This window comes from Tamandua tetradactyla, chromosome 2 (genome assembly GCF_023851605.1).
Source record: "Tamandua tetradactyla isolate mTamTet1 chromosome 2, mTamTet1.pri, whole genome shotgun sequence".
NCBI classification, from domain to species: domain Eukaryota; kingdom Metazoa; phylum Chordata; class Mammalia; order Pilosa; family Myrmecophagidae; genus Tamandua; species Tamandua tetradactyla.
Window position 1 is genome coordinate 61,667,858 of NC_135328.1, and position 12,115 is coordinate 61,679,972.

Below are 12,115 nucleotides of genomic sequence, written 5' to 3' on the forward strand. Positions count from 1 at the left end.
ATTCAAGCCAGAAATACACCGTCCACTAATTGGCATAGGTCTGGGTTATATGCTAGTTCTTTGAATTATAGCCAAATATGCTGATTTGTTTATAACCATCAGGGACCATCCCTGAAACCAGGGGCTGGGAACAGAAGTGTAAGTGTGGAAGAAGCATATCAATCACACTGAAACAGCAAGCTGCTTTTAAATATGGGAGGATTGGAAGGGTTTATGGGAAGGCAGAAACAAAGTCCCTCATAGCAGAGCCACCATACCAACCATGTTCTTGTATCTGCAGGCTCTTTGCAAGAGAAGATAGCAAACATGTGGTACAGATAGTGGGACTGCAAGAGCTTCAGGTGGACAGTGTGGATCTCCTCCTAGAGGTAACTCTTCCTTCTCTACTACCCCCTGTAGCAGCCTAAGTATAGGGAGAAAACTCGTTTTGCTATCTGTCAAGTGTAAGGGACTCAGATTTAGGCAAAGGGAAATGATAAACACACCACTTCATGTTTGTAAGATATAAATCCTCTTCTGAGAGGATAGCTCATTTCTGTCATGATTGATGTCCCGGTGCCAGGGTAGTGGGAGGTGGGGCATGTGAGAGAATCTAATGCACAAAGGGATACTCTTGGGTCAGTTTCAAGGGCTGCTATTGTGTATTTCTTTGGCAGTGGGCTCTGAAAGCTACTGAAGAGAAATATTCTGCTGCTTTTTTTTTTTTTGCATGGGCAGGCACCGGGAATTGAACCCGGGTCTCTGGCATAGCAGGTGAGAATTCTGCCACTGAGCCACCATTGTACCGCCCTCTGCTGCTTATTTTAAAGAAAATTTTTAACATACGATAATTTCACATGGGTTCAGTCTTTCACATGGGTTCAGATTTTAATCCATGTTAAAATTTGCTTCTTTTATTAAAAATTATCCTTTTATTCTGATAAAAATAATACATGTTTACTTTAAATCTAATATTGCAGAAATAATAAAAGATGACAGAAAATAAAGGCCCCTCTAACTTAATGTACACAACCCCCTCAGCTCCTGCTGAGGTATCCACTGTTTTGTTTTGTTTTTTAGTATTTTTATTGAGAAATCTTCACACACATCCAAAATATACAATCAGTGGCTTACAATATCGTCACATAATTTTATGTTTGTCAACATGATCATTTTTAGAACATTTGCATCATTCCAGAAAAAGGAATGAAAATAAAAAAGATAAAACTCATACATCCCAAATCCCTTAATCTTCCCTCTCATTGACCATGAGTGTTACCCTCTGCCAAATTTATTTTACCCTATCCTTCCTGTTATTTATTTATTTTTATCCTTATTTTTTTATTCATCTGTGCCTACCCTGGATAAAAGGAGCATCAGACGCAAAGTTTTTGCAATCACGGTCACATTATAAAAGCTATATGGTTATATGGTCATCTTCAAGAATCAAGGCTACTGGAACACAGGTCAATAGTTTTTGGAACTTCCTTCTAGCCGTTCTTTTACACTGTAAACTAAAAAGGGATATCTATATAATGGATAAGAATAACCTCCAGGATAACCTCTTGACTCTATTTGAAATCTCTCAGCCACTGAAACTTTATTTTGTTCATTTCTCTCTACTCCATTTTGGTGAAGAAGGCTTTCTCAATCCCATGATGCTGGGTCTTGGCTCATCCTGGGAGTACTGTTCCAGGTTGCCAGAGAGATTTACATGCCTGGGAGGCACATCCCATGTAGCAGGTAGGGCTGTAAGTTTCCCTGCTGAGTTGGCTTAGAGAGAGAGGCCACATCTGAGCAACAAAAGAGGTTCTCTGGGGGTGACTCTAAGGCATAATTATAAGTAGGCTTATCCTATCCTTTGTGGGAATAAGTTTTATAGGGGCAAACCCCAAGATTGAGGGCTTGGCCTATTGATTTGGTTGTCCCCACTGCTTGTGAGAATATCAGGAATTCCCCAGGTGGGTAATTTGAATATTTCCTCCTTTTTTCCCAGTTCTCCAAGGGTACTTTCCAAATACTTTTTTATTCTCTGCCCAAATTACTCTGGGATGTATTGGGGCATCACATTAATGTACAAACTAACAAGATCTCACACCCTATTCAAGATTCCATGTAATTATGGTGTTCAAGTAAATTGACCATACAAGTTAAATTAGATAATGTGCTACCCAAAATATAAATTTTGCACCACGTAAACATCTTTCCCTTTGGTCTCGCATGGATGTTGAAGTTTTAAAATATGGACCATATCATCCTTTACCCAGTGTTCTGATCTATCTGAGTCCTATCCAGATCAGTCTCATTCATATCTCTAAAGTCTGATCACTTTTTCAACTTTTTTAAACAATTACTGTAGGAGGTAATGCAGACTTTCATAGCTTCGGTACTCTAACTCTGAGTCTCAGGCATCACACAAATACATGAAATTTTGGGAAACGACCAGGTTATACAGAAGTAGCTCAGTATCTCAGAATTTAGAAATAACAGTAATAACTCCTAAATATATGTGATCGCTGTAAGAGCTTATAATCTAGGAGGCTTTACAATAGGCCTGATAACCCATGCTCTTGGCTTCAGTTCTCCGAGTATGTATATTATATTTAGTCCATATGAGTGAAACATACTATTTGTTTTTTTGTTTCTGACATTTCATTCAACATATTGTCCTCCAGGTTCATTCAGCTAATTACTTGCCTCACAATTTCATTTCTTCATGAAGCCGCTGAGTAGTCCATACACTCACAATTCCCCCTTCCATTCCTCAGTCGTACCCTTGACCACCTCCATCCACTGCGAATCACAGACACTGCCACCATAAACACCAGTGTACAAATGTCCATTTGTGTCCCCACTCTCAGTTCCTCCAGATATATATATGGCAACCCCAACCCTAGACTCCTGTGGAACCACCACACTCCCCTCCAAAGGGGCTGCACCTCTCGGCTTCTCTCCCAGCAGTGAATGTGAACATCTCTTTTACCACACTTTCTTAGCACTTGTTTATCTGTTCATTTTTAGAGTTTTATTTGCATGTATTTCAGTCCAACCTAAGTAAATTGCCATGCCTTTGCCACCATAATCTATATGAAGACATTTCCTTTTTTTCTACAAAGAATCCGTATCCCTCCTCCATTTCCCCACTTGTTGACATTTAGTTTGGCATATTGCCTTTGTTACATTCAGTGGAACATATTACATAATACTGTTGACTATAGGTCCTGGCTGACATTGATTGTACTTCTTCCTTTATACTATCCATTTTCAACACCTTGCAATGTTGACATTTGTTTGTTCTCCCTCATGCAAAAACGTTTTTATATTTGTACATTTTATCACCATCATTGACCATTCTAAGCATTACTAAGTTATACCATCTGAGTCATTATCATCTATCTTTCCTTCTGATACATGTGCCCCAACCCTTCTCCCTCAACTGTTCTCACATTCAGCTTCATCATGTGTATATTAATGGGCTACCATCAGATAATATTGTGCTATACATTTCTGAATTTATATAATCAGTCCTGTTGCATATTCTGTATTCCTTCAGCACCAAATGCCCAATCTTATTCTCTTTCTATCTCCTAATAACTTGTGTTCTTACCTTTAACTCTCAAAGCTTACTCATTAATCTTAGTTCATATTAGTGAGATCATACAGTATTTGCCCTTTTGTTTCTGCTTAGTTACACTCAGCATAATGTCCTCAAGGTTCATCCACATTGTTACATATTTTATGGCTTTATTCTGTCTTACAACTGTGTAATATTCCATTGTATGTATATACCACAGCTTGTTTGGACATTCGTCCATTGATGGACATTTGGGCTGTTTCTGGTTCTTGGCAATCGTAAATAATGCTGCTGTAAACATTGGTTTGCAAATGTCATTTGTGTCCTTGCTTCAGTTCCTCTGAATATGTACCTAGTAATGGGATTGCTGTATCATATGGCAGTTCTATATTTAGCTTCCTGAGGAACCATCCAACTGCATTCTAGAGCAGTTGCACCATTTTACATTTCCACCAACAGTGGATAAGTGTGCCTGTTTCACCACATCCTCTCCAGCACTTGTCATTTTCTGTTTGTTTTGTTAATGGCCGTTCTAGTGGGTGTGAGATGATATCTCATTGTGGTTTTGATTTGCATTTACCTAATAGCCACTGAAGTTGAGGATCTTTTCATGTGCCTTTTAGCCATTTGTATTTCCTTCTCTGAAAAGAGTCTCTTCATGTCTTTTGTCTTTTAATTGGGTTGTTTGTCTTTTGGTTGTTGAATTGTAGAATCTCTTCATATATTCTGGACGTGAGATTCCCACTGTTAACAGTTTAAAGTATTTACATTTTTTTTTTCTTGTTCTTGGCATTTGTTAACTTTTGTACAAATATGTTTCTGGTGAACCTTCTTTTAATGTAGTGTTCCTACATTACAGGTCCTGAACTCTGGCCGTACATTAGTTTATTGGAAAGTTTTTTTTCCTTTAAAAAAACTGATTAACCTTTTTTATTGTAAAAAAAAAACGCTATATAAAAAGTACATAAAACCTAAATGGATACAGTATAAAGAATAATCACAAAATATGAACCCTTGTAATTAATCACCAAGATTAAAAAAATGGAACATTGTGCCACCCCACAATTACTGTGTAACCCTGCCCGATCATACACCTCCCTCATTAACCTTTTTTTTTAATTAATTAAAAAAAATTAACAACAAAACATTTAGAAATCATTCCATTCTACATATACAATCAGTAATTCTTAATATCATCACATAGCTCATTAACCTTTTATGCTAGTCACTTTGTTCTTTATTAGTTTTACCTCTTACGTATTCATCCTTAAATCTTATATATTCATCCTTAGTCTTCACCTGTTTTTGAACTTTATATGAATAGACTCACAATGCATGTATTCTTTTGTATCTTTACTTCCTTTGGTCAGCATTATGCTTTTACGTTCAGTCTGTCTTTGCATATAGCTGTCGTTTTGTTGATTTAAAAAAAAAGTTAGTTACATAGTAGTCCATTATATGAATATACCCCAATTTATTTATCCATTCTACTATTAGTGGAGCTTTGGGTTATTTCTATTTTGGAGTTATTATGACAATGCCACTGTGTGGTCTTATACACATATTTCAGTACATAAGCACCTGAGTTCTCTAGGATATGTGCCTGGTTGTGAAATTACGGGTCAGAGGACATGTATATCTTCACTTTATTAGATAATGCAACTGTTTTCTAAAGTGGTATACACTCCCATAAGTGGTATATGAGTAATCCCACTGCTTAGCCTTTTTTTTTTTCTTGTTTAAAATGGAAAGTTTATTTGCTCAGTACACCAAATAGGATGCAAGCACTGTCATGACAAATATACAGAAATATGCAGATCAACTTAAAACAGTAATTTAGTTTAAATGAAGGGAAATCTCCTTAAATGTTATGGTGACATATTTCCAAGAAGAATCTTGTCTTTAATTAATTATACATTTCAATAAAATAAAGGTGATGATGGAGTAGATGGAAGTTAGCTTGTATGAATTTTCCTTAAAAATAAAATTCTAACTCTATTAATCCATGCCAGTTAAACACTAGAACTAAAATTTTCACATAAGTGCAAAAGGAGAGAAAGGAGTTAGTTACCCTTTTTGTTTGAATAGTCCAGAAAAAAATGGCTACTTCAAACAGAGCAGACAAACTGTTAAGACTGACTGATCTAGAACATAGTGTAGTGCTGAATTTCAGTCTCCAATTGTGCTAAATGCTCATCATTAGTATGGCACATTTTGGTCCATGATGTCGTTTAATGCCAAGCTAGATCCCAATTTGTTACAGAAACACATAGATTACTGTTGCTTTTTAATTTGTTTTTAAATATATATTTTAAAAAGCCAGGTATACTTCCACATACAAAGGCAGGTTTTCTGAAGAACAAGTTATAGGAAGTAGTCTGGGGTGTGCCGGGTGACATGAGGCTCTCCACGGCGAGGTGCTGGGTCATACTGAAGGAAGGAATACTTTAAAGTGTCATCTAACTCCATGATAGCAGCCTGGTTCCCACAACGGTAACAATAATTGGGTGCACTGAAGATAGTAACCACATTCCGATCATGACACCAATTGTATCCCTCCATTACAAGTTGGTGGGCACAAGAAACCAGTGTGAGACCATTGGCATGGTTAAACGTTTCAGAAATGTCTTGTCCAAAAGTGTAGCCAGCACCACGTGGAGAAATCCCCCATCCACCACGATCATCTGGATCTGACCACAACAAATCACGCATTGGGCCCTCATGTGAAACTTCTTGTAAACGATCCAGGGCTCTTATATGATCCAGTGTATCTATGGACAGAGAGAGGCCACCATGGAGGCAGAATATCTGTCCATCTACTAAAGCTGTAAGCGGAAGATAATCAAATAGATCTGTGAAATATTTCCAAACATTGGCGTTTCCATACTTTCACAGACATTCATCATAAAAGCCATATACTTGGGTAATTTGTCGGCTTTCATGGTTTCCTCTCAATATTGTAATGCGTTCTGGATAACGCACCTGTAATGCCACAAGAAGAGTCACAGTCTCCACAGAATAATGTCAACATAGTCACCCATGAATAGATAGTTTGTATCTGGTGATTTCCCACCAATTCTAAAGAGTTCCATGAGATCATGAAATTGACCATGAACATCTCCACAGACGGTAACAGGACAACGAACCTCTTGCACATTTGATTCTTTTGTTAAAATTTCCTTAGTCTTTTCGCACAGGGTACGCACTTGGTTCTCGCTCGTTAAGCTGTTTACATTTGTTCAGCTGCTCGACCCACTGGTCCAGATCCTTGGTGAACGCCTTGTCTTCCATGGCAGCCCGCTCCCCTTCCCTGCCTCCTCCCTACCCCCTTCCCACCCCCCTGCTTAGCCTTCTTGCCAACACTTTGTATTGATAGATTTTTTAATTTTTGCCAGTCGACAGGTATTTAATTATATCTCATGCGTTTCCCTGATTAAGATTGAAATTGGATATTTTGTCATGTTTTTAACTTATTTTGGTTTCGTCTCTGGGGAATGCCAGTTTGAGTCTTTTCTTCATTTTTTGGGTTCCCTGTCTTTTTCTTACTGATTCGTAAGTTTTTTTGGTATTCTGAATATGAATCTTTTTTTAGTGATTTGTGTTGCAAGGATGTTGCCTCATTCTGTGGCTTGTCTTTCCAGTTTCATCATAATATTTTTTAAGGCTCTAGTCTTCTTCAGATCGGTCAAATAGAATTTCTCAGGGTAGGGCTGAGGTATGGTTATTATTATTATTATTATTATAAATTGAAATATAATTTGTATACCATACAATTCTCTTTTTTAAAGTATACATTTGAGTAATTTTTCATATATTGCCAAACTGGTGATGGATGTGCAACCATCACCATTATCTAAACCAGAATATTTTCATCACCCCAAAATGAAATCCTATATCCATTAGCATTCACTCCTCATTATTCCCTATCGCAGTCCCTGGTCACTCATCTACTCTCTATCTCTATAATTTGCCTGTTCTGGCCCATGTCATGTAAATAGAATTATACAATATGTGGCCTTTTGTGACTGGTCCTGTTGCCTCACCTCCTTCAGCCACTCCTTCCTTTGGCCAAGAGTTTCAATCAAGTTTGGTTCTTATGACACCTTTGTCCCTGGAGATTATTCTAATTGAATGGGAAAGGAACAAAGACTAGGAGGAAATCCCTTTTCCTTTGGCTGTGGACCATAAGTATGCTACTGAGCAGGCTGGTCTTGAGTCAACCCTTCCACTCTGGAAGAGTTTATGGCATTGTCCTATCCTAAAGGATGTTTCCTAAGAAAGGCAGAAAGAACTTTCTTTTTTTTTTTCCTCCTGATAATTTTTACTTTCTTTAGAATATTCTAAGTTTTTAAAAAATCAAGAGGTTAAAAAATTTTTTCTGACCAAAAAAATGTTCACCTTTCCTTTACTATCTGGTAATCTTGGGCCCCTCTGACTCAATTTCTAATTTGTAAAATTGGAGCTGGTCAACAACTATTTGAAGGCCGTTGAGAATTAATTGAGAAATTTGTTCTAAAAACACTGAAGCAGTATCTATTATACAGATTATGATTAACAAAAACTAGTTTATCTCTAATTATGCCAAAATTTGTAAGTATAAATAAAGAAGATGGGTTGAGTCTGAAAATTCTTACCTAGCTCTAGAAATTGGCACTCTCAGGTCCTGACAGACAATAACAAAGGCAGACAATCACTGTAATATTAGTTGTTACCTGGCCCTAGAAACTGGCATCCTCGAGCCCTAACAGCAGCCCACAGATTAGCAGACAATTGCTGAGGGTTCTGGTGCTGTAATATTAGTTCTGTAACAGTTCTTTCTCCAAGTGAACGGGCTGCTCTCATGGCTCTTACACGACCTTCTTCCTCCACCAGTTGACAGTTTACAAGTGTCACCAGCCGTCCTTTGCATTGGACGGCTCAGTGCACTGTGGTTCAAACTAGCTACACCTTTTCCTCCACTTAGTGGTTTTAAGTAGAGTGCCAAATCCTCAACGCGTTTCTTTGCAACCTCATAGTGTTTGTTCTCACCTAGATTACTTAATTTTATTGACTGATGATCTGGTACCTGGGCTCCAACTAACTGGAGAAGTGCAAAGTTGACAGGAAGCACATCAATATCTGTGTTGATGGCAGTCTGATCAAAAGGACAAGCTTTTCGGTGAAGTTTATTCAAGCAGGTCTTGCAAACATATGTGAACAACCTAAACTGATGGGTTTGTGCACATACTCATCAAATTCATTATAGCAGATTGGACAGGACAGAAATTCTGTCCATTGAGCTGCCTGCACAGGCATTTTGGAAGCTGGATGCACAGTCTAGCAGATCATTATTTTTCCGTGTAGTGTTTTGTAAGCTGAGGGGGCCCGGGTGGGGTCGCTAAGGGCCGCTCCCGGGAGCCCCGCGACGGCGCATCTCGGCGACAGAGGCACCTCCTCTCGCCGGGGCAGAGCTGGCAGCGGCTCTACAACCTCAAGCTCCATCGGGAGCTACAGGGACACCCCCGTTGGCGGTGGAGGCCGCTACGGAGCCTCCTCCCTCTGCCTCCTCCTACTTCTCTTCCTCAGAAAGAACTTTCTTGTTAGTCAACGTACAGTTCTTAGAGAATAAGTATTGTGACCATCATTATCCTTAATCTGCAGCACCTATGGCATTGTGCTAGAAGGAAGCCAGCTGAGACCAAGGTGTAAAGTTGATATAAATTATGGATATCTGACATGGTTACCCTCATAAACATTTAAGGAAGCCAGCTGAGACCAAGGTGGAAAGTTGATATAAATTATGGATATCTGATATGGTTACCCTCATAAACATTTATTGACACTTTGGCTAACTCAGGTGTTACTCTTACTCTCAGGTATCACTGCTCATACTCACTCAGGTATCACCCTTGTGTTCACTCAGATGTCACCCTCAGGTGTCATCTTCAACTGTCACCCTCACATATCATGCTCATGCTTACCCGGTCATAACCGTTTACTGCTTGCTTGCACAGTTGACAGCTTTGTTTTTCACACAGGATCATTCTTCATCCAGGAAATTTTTCCTTGTAGTTGTATTCTGATTACTTGGTCTTACCAGTGCAAATACAAGGGCTTCCCTGCCTCATCAGAGAATTTCCTGACACATCACATTTCCTAGATATGGAATCAAAATTGGAATCAGAATCAGAGGCATCATCAGGGGTCCAAGACTGACCCTGGAGCCCTTAGTGGCTTAAAACAACATAAACTTACTCTCTTACAGTATAACTGAGAAATTAGGATATAAGTAATGATTATGATTACTGAATCATTATATAGATATTCCTTTTCACTTTCTGGTATATCAGAATAGACAGAGGGAAATACCTGAAATCTCTGAACTGTAATCCAACAGCCTTCATCTCTCATAAGTATAGCCTTTGTCTTGTCTTGCATCCCTGTGATTGTAAAAACCTTGTAACTGACCTTCACGTGTACCTATTTCATCTATTTTTTTTTTTTTTTTTTTTTAGTTTGGAGTCTTGTGATCACTAAAGACAGCCTCTGATGCTTATGAATGAAGGGTCTTGGGTCAGCCCAGAACTAACCCACCCCAAGTTCAAGGTTATCTTGCTATTCAAGACTGGATCTAACCAAAATGGTCCCGCCTAACATGTGCAGAAGCTTAGACATTAAGCTATAAGTGACCTATACCACATTATAATAGTAAAAATCACACCTGTCATATTAATGTCGTCATTTCCTTACATATACTTTGTGACTAAGCAAGTAATCCATCTGCACATGCTCAGTAGTTAGATCACCTCTAATGTCATCATCTGGGGCCACTGGGCTCGTTATCCTAAAGCTGCCCACCTGTTGATATTATAGAACTATCAGAATTACTGCAATTTGGGGAGACAGATTTTAGGGCCAAGAGGCCATCTGATGTCCTGCTCCGTGCCTGGCAATAAACTTTTTCTCTCTTTGAAAAAAAAAAAAAAATTGGAATCAAAATTTTGTCTGTTAGACAATTACTTAAATTTTTTTTTTCAGTTGTATAGATTTGTAGACTTTTAAGACATTCCTACAGTCATTTTACATACTTCTAGGTATCTATTCCCGGGACTTCTGATGAACTTGTATGTTTTACCATTGCCTTGCCTACAATTGGTAGCAGAGGTCCCACACAAAAGGGCATCCCATAGATGGACCTCAGCTGTATGTGGATGATAGAGCCTTTGTCTCTACACAGGGCCTATGCTGCTGAAGTGCTCAGAGTGCTTCTTGGGCATTTGTGCAGGAAAGCTTAGTAAATAAAGCCTTTTTTTTTTAATCCAATAAATCTTAGTATTTTATTGGAAAGCATAGAGGTGCCTTAGTCAAAAAGATGCTCATCTGTCTAATTATCAAAAATAACTGGTAAATGATACACATAAATTTGATAAACAGTGAGTATCTTCTATGTAGGTTATGTTAGTCATGATCCTTTCCTTTTAGAAGTTTACATTCTATTGAAGAAATCGATAAAAACATAACGTTTTAATTTTGTTACAAAGCAAAACATTTTAAGGGAAATAGTAGTAATGGGAAGATTCGGATATCTTTAATTTTTTTTAATTGTATAATATACATACAAAGCAAAGAAAGAAAAAAGCAATAGTTTTCAAAGCACTCCTCAACAAGTAGTTACAGGACAGATCCCAGAGTTTGTCATGGGCTACCATACCATCATCTCAGATTTTTCCTTCTAGCTGCTCCAGAACATTGGAGGCTGGAAGGAATATATATATATTTTTTATCATCACTTTTTTTTCTTTTTTGTGAAAAATAACATATATACTAAAAAAGCAATAAATTTCAAAGCACAGCACAGCAGTTAGTTGTAGAACAGATTTCAGAGTTTGGATGGGTTAATGAATAAAGCCTTTTGACCAGACAGAGCTGGGTCCCAGTGCTGTATAGCTTTGAGCATGTTCTTTGCCTTCCTGAGCATGAAACATATGGATGATAGTAGATGATTGGGTTGGATGATAGAAAAAAGGAAATAAGATAATGTACATAAAGTGCTTACTGCATTGCTGGTTCATGTCACATCTACTATTCTTATAAATAAATTCCTGAGTGTTTTCCAGCACCGCAGAATTTAGCACTTGTCTCAACTTCCTATTTTAGCAGATCCCCATTCACTACTCATGTAACATGTTCTGTATAAAAGACCTAGATCTAAAAACATGCCCTATAGATTTTTTTTTTTTTTTTTTTTTTGCATGGTCAGGCACCAGAAATCAAACCCAGGTCTCCGGCATGGCAGGCGAGAACTCTGCCTGCTGAGCTACCGTGGCCCACCCTTGCCCTGTAGGTTTTAGTTAGGGAAGGAGGAATTTGTGAGGAAGGAGGTAGTGAGAGGAAAGAAAAACTGTGATTTTTAAGATGATTGCATTAATTTTATTCGTTCTCTTATGACTTGTATTTACACCAAGTAGATTCTCACTTTTCTTTCTTTCTTTCTTTGAAATTGTAGTGGGGTGCCCATGATATCTTCTTTTGATCTATAAAGCTGTATTTTCCCATGAAATTTCATGTGTTTGCATTTATAAA

General features: G+C 38.1%; 1 protein-coding gene and 1 pseudogene across 3 annotated transcripts in view; one reads left to right on the top strand and one right to left on the bottom strand.

Moving 5' to 3' along the window:
• The window catches only part of KIF24 (kinesin family member 24), an 89,379-nt gene that overhangs the window by 40,382 nt on the left and 36,882 nt on the right, over nucleotides 1–12,115 (top strand). For all 3 annotated transcript variants that reach the window (XM_077147902.1, XM_077147903.1, XM_077147904.1), the window contains one exon: nucleotides 281–368. In XM_077147902.1, coding sequence (XP_077004017.1) covers nucleotides 281–368 — 88 coding nt within the window. The remainder of the gene's footprint in view (nucleotides 1–280; nucleotides 369–12,115) is intronic.
• Nucleotides 5,777–6,844, bottom strand: LOC143660523 (serine/threonine-protein phosphatase 2A catalytic subunit beta isoform pseudogene; annotated as a pseudogene).